The sequence below is a fragment of the Hippocampus comes genome, unplaced genomic scaffold (assembly GCF_001891065.2).
Source record: "Hippocampus comes isolate QL1 unplaced genomic scaffold, H_comes_QL1_v1.1 scaffold14, whole genome shotgun sequence".
In the NCBI taxonomy this organism is placed as follows: Eukaryota; Metazoa; Chordata; class Actinopteri; order Syngnathiformes; family Syngnathidae; genus Hippocampus; species Hippocampus comes.
The window spans coordinates 1,531,097-1,539,830 of record NW_017805839.1 but is presented as its reverse complement, the minus strand read 5'-3'; the positions used below and the strand labels follow the sequence as shown (position 1 = coordinate 1,539,830).

Genomic DNA, 8,734 nt, shown 5'->3' with positions numbered 1-8,734 from the left:
TCGACGCGCTAACCACTGGAATACCCCCCCCCCCCCACACACACACACACACACACAGTATAAGCAAAGTAGGCTGTGAAATTATGCATCCTTCGCTCTTCTCCACAAAAACGAATGCCAGATTTGAAGACTGCATGACTTTGGACACCGGCGTGTGCTTGAGTTTCGTCAAGATACGTCATGTGACTGACAAATTCAGCCTTTGGAAGACGACCCAGGCTACAAATTTGGACACAGCTACAGTAGCCTATAAAATGGACAACACGAGCACACATGGTTCATATCAAGGAAAACCATTTTTATGATTAGATAGCCTTCAAACATATGAATGACTCGAAATTTCATGAATTTACTTACATGACAGTGTGACTTTTTCAGTTTTCTAATAAGCTTTAGGTACAGAGCGAGATGATGCAAACATACAGTGGTTGGTTTGTCAGAACTACTGTCACACGTGTGATGTCTCCCTCCCTCCACCTTGGTGTGTTCCTATCAAGGCCTTGCGATGGGAGAGGAAGGTGGCGCGAGAGCCGAGATTTATCCTGTCTTTTCACTCATGGACCCGTCTCGAGTTGCAGACAGGGTGACTAATTCAATAAGTCGAGTATTCATTTATTACTTTCCTTTTCAATCACGGGACATTTTTTATAAACTTGCCGCATCTACCTCCACGCATATACACACACAGGAACTGAGAAAACAAGTGACACAAATTTTGCTACTTCCATCTGTGGCAGCCCTCGGTGTCTTACCGCATCATCATAACAAAATACGGGCGCAGTTTTCAGTCAAGATTAGTCACTGTGGGAGGGCCTGCCTAATTTGGACCAGGGGGCTTGTTACGGAAAATAACACAATACAACTGGGCTTTCTGTATTAGATTTGCGCATTTAGCCTGGTTGACATTTCAAGCTGCATGAACTAATACATCTGTTATTTGTTGATCATTTGATTATTAACATACTTCACAAACCAAATCAGCAGCTCTGCTGGAGATGCAGATACAGCAGAGCACATTGGTTGTTCAGCATATGCCCCCCCTTACACACACACCCGCGGCCCCACCCGCTTCCCCCCCTCACCTGCCATGCACAAACAAACACACTGCATGATTCACAATTCAACCCTCAGTGAAAGAGGAAAGCAGCGGAAAAAAAACAAAACAAAAAAAAACATTTATCTACCACTCTCCTCTGAGCCTATGAGCATCCTGACACTTCCAATCGTACAAAGCCACTCATCACATTCTAATCTTGAATTTCAGGGCTTTTATTTCACCCAAATGCCACCGCGCTTGGCCTTGTGAATTATTGACAGACTGACACCAAATGCGGAAGCACACATAAAAGAGGCTAAAAGCTCCGGCCCTGGTCGGGATTGTCCTTTCCAATTGCCATCAAAAGGGAACTCGGCGAACGCTTCACTTCAAGCGCTGCGGTAGCTTTTTGGAGTGAACAAATGAACATATGACTCCTGACCCAAAGCTGCACCGTGCACCAAGCTGTGAATGAGATGATGGGAATTATTCAATTCCAAAGCTTTTCCACTTGCCTCGTCAATAACTGAGAGTGTTTTACTTAAAATGCTGTCGTTTAATTTGCAGGTTGGAAAGGGAATCCGAAGCATATCGAGATCCCACAACAAACGTTTGCTTGCTCCATCAGAGGTGTAGCAGGGGTTCTTTCTTGCTCTTGCCTTTTCCATAGAGCCCTGTGAAGCTGTCCAGGCGCAATCTCTCATGATCTTAGATTGTACCTTTGAACGGAATATTTGCAAAAACAAAAATAAATAAATAAAAATAATTAATTTCCATTACTTGCAAATTTTTGCTATTTGCGACTCTGAGAATTCATTTTGTGGACAGTTTCCACTGAATTTGAAGTGTGGCTGAAAAAAGTAGGATGACAGAAGTAGAAAGAGTGTAAGCGGAGGAGTAAGCAACAATACGGGCAAAAAAGTGAATTGAACAGGTGTCTAATCCACCTGACTTTCGTTGCCAGCATCCTCTGGCCGTCTCAGTTTGTCCTCTTGTTTGTGCATCTCCCCATCTCCACCTTGACGATCCTCAGTTTGCATGCTTCCGCCGTCCGCCTTCTCCTGGCGAGCGCCGTCATTCTCTTCCTCATCTCCTCGCACCTCGGTGCGTACTTGGTCTTGCAACCCCGAGGGCAGCGCCGCGGCCAGGCCCGCGACATCACCGTTGACGCCGAGTGCCGCGCCCAGCGAATCCCGCTGGCTGAGGCGTCCGTCTTTCACAGGGGAGGAGTTGGATGACTCGATACTGACGGGAGAAATGTCGCTGCTGCTGTGGTTGACCGACTGGGAGTTGGATGCCGAGGGCCCCTTCAAGGGGATCTGCCATGAGGGGATCTTCGAAATGGAAGGAGTGGAAGGAAATTGTTTCCTGTGACAGAGAATCACAACATTATCATTTCACAACTGGAAATAAGACTCGTACCCTCTTTTGGGCAATGCTTTTGAATTTGGGCTCCCATTCCAGCCTGGCCTCCTTATTCTTCTTGCACATCATCCGTACTCTTGTTCATGACCTTCATTCATTCCCTGTGCTGGCGATTGATGATGTCACAAAACTTTTTAGGCCTTTCTTACAATCACAAAGGATCTTTCAATGACTGCTGCCGCTTTCTTTCCTCTCCACATTCAACTGTTTATTCTGTTAGGACACCGGTAATTTCTTTCAAAGTGTTGTAGTGGTGATGGCTAATGTTTGGTCGGTAACTTACGAAGCAAACCCGAACCTGATTGTGAGAAGAGACATCCAGTGCAATTTATTGTTCGAATAGTCGGTGTAATAGGACAAACCTGGGCATCACAATATCCACGTCAGAAACATGTTTCACTCACGTGAAAAATAGGCTGATTCAAACAAAACGGTACCATCTAAGTTGTGTATCAGATCCAGATGGAAATGTTTGGAAATGAAAGATGAGGCGCCCCACACATCTTTTGACGTCAAACTGAAATGTCTTCTGTCGACAGTGGCCAATCTGCTTCAATACTTCAGGAAGGCCGTGAAAATGTAATCCTCTTAACCGGACAAACTGATCCACTATTATGAATATTGTCGTGAATCTGTGTCGCGGCTACATTGTCAGAGAAAACACTTTTGATCGGGAAGCAGTGTTTTTTTTTCCGTCAGCTAAATGGTACCTTCTTCACTTTACTCTCACTAATAGGTGAGAGTAAAAGTAAGATCATAGGAGGGAGCAATAGGTGTCTTGTTTACCCATAAACGTGTGAAAATGAAGACGGTGCTGAAATGCTGATGACCGCGGTATGCTAATGGCTAAGTAAGGCACGTTGCAAAATAAAAGCAATGGTGCAATCTGTAAACTCTAATGCCACAGTGAGACGATACCCCCAAAACCACTTTTGACACTTATGGTTGTCTAAGTGTGCGACTAATTTGGAAGACCATTTCATCTTTTATTAATTCCCCCCTAAACATAAATGTTTGTGCGATTCCTGGAACAGTACAACTTCAAAACAAGACTGCGGCATGATGCTTGCAAGATGACGACCTGTACATGAAATGATGGCGACATTTGGAATGCTTTTATTTCACCTTACGAAAAAAAAAATATATATCAGACTGTAAATGAATTGTGGTAAATAACCACGCTGTTTCTCACCAGGCATCCGCCACTAGTTAATGTTACAATATGTATCATAAAAAGCAGATTCCAATAAAAAGGTCATCTTAAGTAAATGTAACTATTCACAATTTAATCCAGTGAAGAAAATGATCCCATTGTCGGCCATGTTTGGATCTATGGCGATGACAACATTTGAACATGATGCTCGTGACATCCGTTTCACGAATGCAAATATGAATTGGTGGAGAAAAATATATTAACACATCTTCTAAAAACTAAGATGGTGTGGATAGATGAAAACGTACAAATAACAGGTGCAATTAAAATATATGTGGACAAAAGTGATTCAAGAGGGATGATCCTGTACTTTGTTACCTGCTGAGCAGTAAACCCTTCAAAGAGACTATCTCGCCTTTCAGCTCTCCAACCGTTTGGTTGTCCAGGATGCGACTGGTTGCAGACGCCGCCTATAGGGAAAATATGACACACAATGAATACACCCAAAGTCAACACGCCTCTTTCAACAACCTCGCCATTGTCACTCAGCACAATATGGAAATCATTACAAAAACAGCTTTGTCCCAAAAAAAAAAAAAAGAAAAAAAGAGACAGACTACTGAGTAAGCAAACACGGTCAACACAAAAAGCCTCCATACTTGTGTGGGTTGTCATGAGGCTCAGCTGTCACGTGGGCGACCTCGCTACTGCATGTGGTTTGTAGGACAAACAATCCTGTGACAGGTATATTTATGGCCCCACAGCAAGAATCATGCCGTTTTAACGAAAATGTGCCCACTATCCATAAAAATAACAATTGTTTTAAATCATGGCTTTATCTTGAACAATCATGAGCGCTTAGCACTGCTTTGCACTTTGTCAGTTCATCTCTGATGCACACATGAAAGCTCTGTACTCATTTAAAAATATATATATACTGTATATCCATAGGGCCCGAGCGACCAGGAAGGACTTTTGTGAGGCCGATGACGATTTTAATAAAATCGTGGGTTTTCTCCGGGTACGCCGGTTTTCTCCCACATTCCAAAAACATGCATGGCAGGTCGACTGGGCACTCCAAATTGTCCCTAGGTGGGATTATGAGCACGGATGGTTGTTCGCCTATGCGTGCCTTGCGATTGGCTGGTAACCGGTTCAGAGTGTACCCCGTCTACTGCCCGAAGACGGCTGGGATAGGCTCCAGCAACCCCCGCGACCCTCGTGAGGATAAGTGGATTGGAAAATGGATGGATGGAAAAGGACATTAATGCTTCCCAAACAAGTTTGTGTTACAAGTATCACATTTATGTTTGATTGATGTTGCACTATGTTTTTATTTTACTATTATTATTACTTTTTAAACCTGACTGAAGTGTGTGTAAAATAGTGACATCAGGTCAGTGCCTGACACATCTTGCTTTGCTAACCTAAGCATTGCTTGTCACGACTACAATATGCTTTGTTTTGAATGGCCATAGAATGACTTGATCAACAAATTTCTTCATATAGTCAGTATTTGGGGATACAAGGTCACTGTATAGATTACATCTTCAAAGAATAATGAGATGAGTCTCACTTGTGTACAAGTGTTGTAAATGGTTAGAGTACATCAGGGTAAAAATAATTCTGACCGATGTTTGAAGGGCCATAATTGGACGATTTAATCGGCTAGCCAATTAATTGCTCGGGCCTTGTAAAAAAAATAAAATAAGAATAATAATAATAAAATGCAAAGGTTTATGATACAGGGAGAATAAACGGGATTAAAGTGTATCTGGTTGGCATTTCATGTAATAGTCACACAGCTAAACTCTTCATACTGAGTGCTTGGGTGCTCTCACACTCTTCCATTCCTCAAAAGGACCACAACACAACACGTTTTTTTTTTTCTTTTAGTGTGTGTGTGTGTGTGTGTGTGTGTGTGTGTGTGTGTGTGTGTGTGTGTGTGTGTGTGTGTTGTGTGTGTGCGTGTGTGTGCGTGTGTGTGTGTAGGTTTTTTTGTGTGTGTTTGTTCTTGGAGCCAAATTTAGATCATATACATGACAGTCAATATTAAACTGTTGGTTTGTTAAATGCACCGTTCTGGAATGTACTTAGACAAGAAGTCATTCAAAAGCTTGAATGTAGCCAACTTGAATTAATAAACTTGTGTGTCAATTTTACGATCTGAAAATACATCTTCAATTTCTATTCCAAACATTGCATTTTGATAACTAATTCGTTTTGTGGTGGCCTGAAGGAAATGGAAGATTTTAGTGACTGCATTTTGCTTTTTGAGTTCACCTCTCTCTATTTGTCGAGCAAAAAAAAAAAAAACCCAGCTTGTGGTGTATTGTATTAAATAAAAATGTGATTTATACTGATAAATGAATTAGAAATGTAATTAATTAGATCATAACTTTTCACCAAGTCCCGCCTGTAGAACTAATATGAACTTTGACAAGGTTCTTGGGGCGGATTCAAAATGTCATCCAAATATCTTGGTTTGAAACACAGAAGTACTCAGTGAAGGTTTGAAGGAGGCCAAATGAAAATTGTGTGTCGTGGAGCTTAAAAAGGAACACGCAAAGACTTGATCTTTCACCTCAGTTACCTCCGGGAACTTGTGTTACATCATCATTAAATCAGAAAGACTAATGCTTTGGAACGCAGGCATTCTCCCTAAAAGTTGAGGTGCAAATCCAAATAACACACAAGGAAATACCATTAGTCCTGTTTTTTTAATTCTCCATCCATTTTTGTGCAAAATCACTTTTTTTTTTTTGATGAAAGCATTTTTGTAGGAAACTGTGAAAAACTATAAAAAACAGCATAATTTCATTTTTTACTGCATCCATCAGTTAAAATGCAAAAAATGTCATGCAGAAGCCTTGCGATGACTCACATTAGAGCAGCGTTTCTTAACCTTGTTAGAGGTACCGAACCCAACCGGTTCACATGCAGATTCACCGAACCCTTAGTGAAAAATAAAAATATGATTCCAGAAGTCTTCCTTCAGTTTTGCCAGTGCGAGAGTGGAGTTGCTCAACTTGGCATGACAAATCATGTCGATAGGACGCTGAGTGCCATCACGTTCCGTGATGCATGTGAATCCATGTTGTACATATTCGTCTGACCACTTTCTAATTTTGCTCGACATAGCATGTGTTAAAACATAAAAAAAAAAAATCACATGACGTACTATCATGACAGTCACACGTTGACTCCTGAGCGAACGAAATTTCCCGCAGCACTGATTGGACAAGCAATGTCATGTGATCATCTGCAGCCAGTGAAGGCCATGTGGGTGTGGCATAACTAAATGACATGTTGAGTCAGGTGTGCCTTAACCTCCTTGGCGGAGGCTCCGTCGAACCCCTGAGACCGATTCACAGAACCCTTGGGGTTCGATCGAACCCAGGTTAAGAATGACAGAGCTGTTTCACTTGCCACCATTTTGTAGGTTCATTGCAAACTACTGAATGCTTGTACCGTTGCAAATAGACATGCGATAGAAAGTTCAACTGTCGGGCGCTGGAAGGATAGACGGTGTCTGCTCCTACAATTAGGACGCGCATACGAGCAAGAAGAGATTACGTGAGGATACTCAAGTGAGAAGGGGCAAAGTCATGGGGAAACTCAACTAAAACCGTAATTAAGTCTCTCCTAACTCACTAGAGGACGCTTGTTAGGAATCGTGGACCCCCTATCAGGGAAAGAGTGATAATTTGGACTCTATCGCTTGTAATTAAATCTAAGAGAAATTAATTGAATCACATCTGAAAGGGATCACGCTCATTTACTGAGCCAGGAGGAGGCCGAGGAGGAAAAACAAGGGCTCAAAGAAAAGGAAGCGATGAGATGCATTTTCTCAGCGGTGATGGTGGTTATCGGCTACGAAACCTTGCTGATAAGGAGCCAGGATTTTGAGCTGTTCTATTGGGAGCCAACAGACAACGTTTTTATTACAGTCGTCACCTCATTAGAACTCGCTTAACCCCTTTCCCTTCCCAAGGTATCAATATATTCATTCGTTCATATTCATTTTGTATATCAATGGCCTTATGGACTGAGTTAGATTCTTAACCATGGGGCCACGGCCCAAAGTTGGGCCGCGTGTGCCAGCGAGTGGGCCGCAAAATCATTTCAATCTCGTACCTGTGGGCTGTAAGGCATTATATTTGACCAATTAAAAACAAATTAGCTGCTGCTCTTCCCAAGGAGATGCTCAGTTACAATTAGCTTCCTGCCGACCTGTGCAGAGAAGTAGAGCATGAGAGGAAAAAAGTATGTGAACCTGTTGGTTTATTCTTGTGATTTAGATGAAAGTGAGACTATAGTTTCTGACCAATTTGCGCAGTTACAATTCCAAAAGGGTTCACGTGCTTTTTTTTCCTCCCACTGCACTCTGCCTCTTGCCCAAAGTCAGCAGGGACAGGTGCCAGCTCAACTGCGACGTTATGAGGACAAGTGCTAAAAACAAAGCTCTATTCTTCGGCTCTTGAAAATAGATAGGAAAGATGAAAAGTAAAAATAACTTTTTATTTGGTCGGTTGTGGGGAAAATGTGAGTCCCAAGGTGAGAGCAGTTGAGAAGCAAAGGTTTATATCACTTCATATGAAGGCGGAGGAAAAAAAAAAAGGCTTAACAAGGAAACTGTTCACCTCTTGCTCCATAACATAACATGTATTATCTTACATCGATGCTGTCGAGCAACACAATCTCTTGACATGTCTTATTAAATTCAAGGAAACCTCATCAAACGTTAATCCCGTGCTGAATTTCAGCTTTGAGATACATTATGTTAGCGGGTATACACACACACATACACACACACACACACATTGTGTGGAACTTCAGTGTTAAGTGCTTGGCTGCAAGCTAAGTGTTGGCGTATCAATGTCCACTGAGACTGAAAGTGCGCTCAACCTCAAGTGCTGACATATCTCACACACCGCAGAAGCTTGTAAGATCTGATGCTTGCACAAACTGCTGATCAAGATAATTATCAGCAATCCATTCCAAGGCAACGACAATAAAATCCCCCGGATCTGAAAGTTCACTTTCACTTTGAAATGCAAGGACAACTGGATCCTTAACTACAAAAACAAAGAAAAACAAAACAAACTCTATCTATATAT

The 8,734-nt window shown here is 42.1% G+C and overlaps 1 protein-coding gene across 1 annotated transcript in view; it reads right to left on the bottom strand.

Annotated features, from left to right (window-relative positions):
• Nucleotides 1-281: 281 nt before the first annotated feature.
• pex14 (peroxisomal biogenesis factor 14) overlaps nucleotides 282-8,734 on the bottom strand; it is a 51,657-nt gene continuing 43,204 nt past the window's right edge. The window contains exons 8-10 of the mRNA XM_019888056.1: nucleotides 3,993-4,084; nucleotides 1,984-2,404; nucleotides 282-572 (exon numbers count right to left, since the gene is read on the bottom strand). Coding sequence (XP_019743615.1) covers nucleotides 555-572; nucleotides 1,984-2,404; nucleotides 3,993-4,084 — 531 coding nt within the window. The 3' untranslated portion in view covers nucleotides 282-554. The remainder of the gene's footprint in view (nucleotides 573-1,983; nucleotides 2,405-3,992; nucleotides 4,085-8,734) is intronic.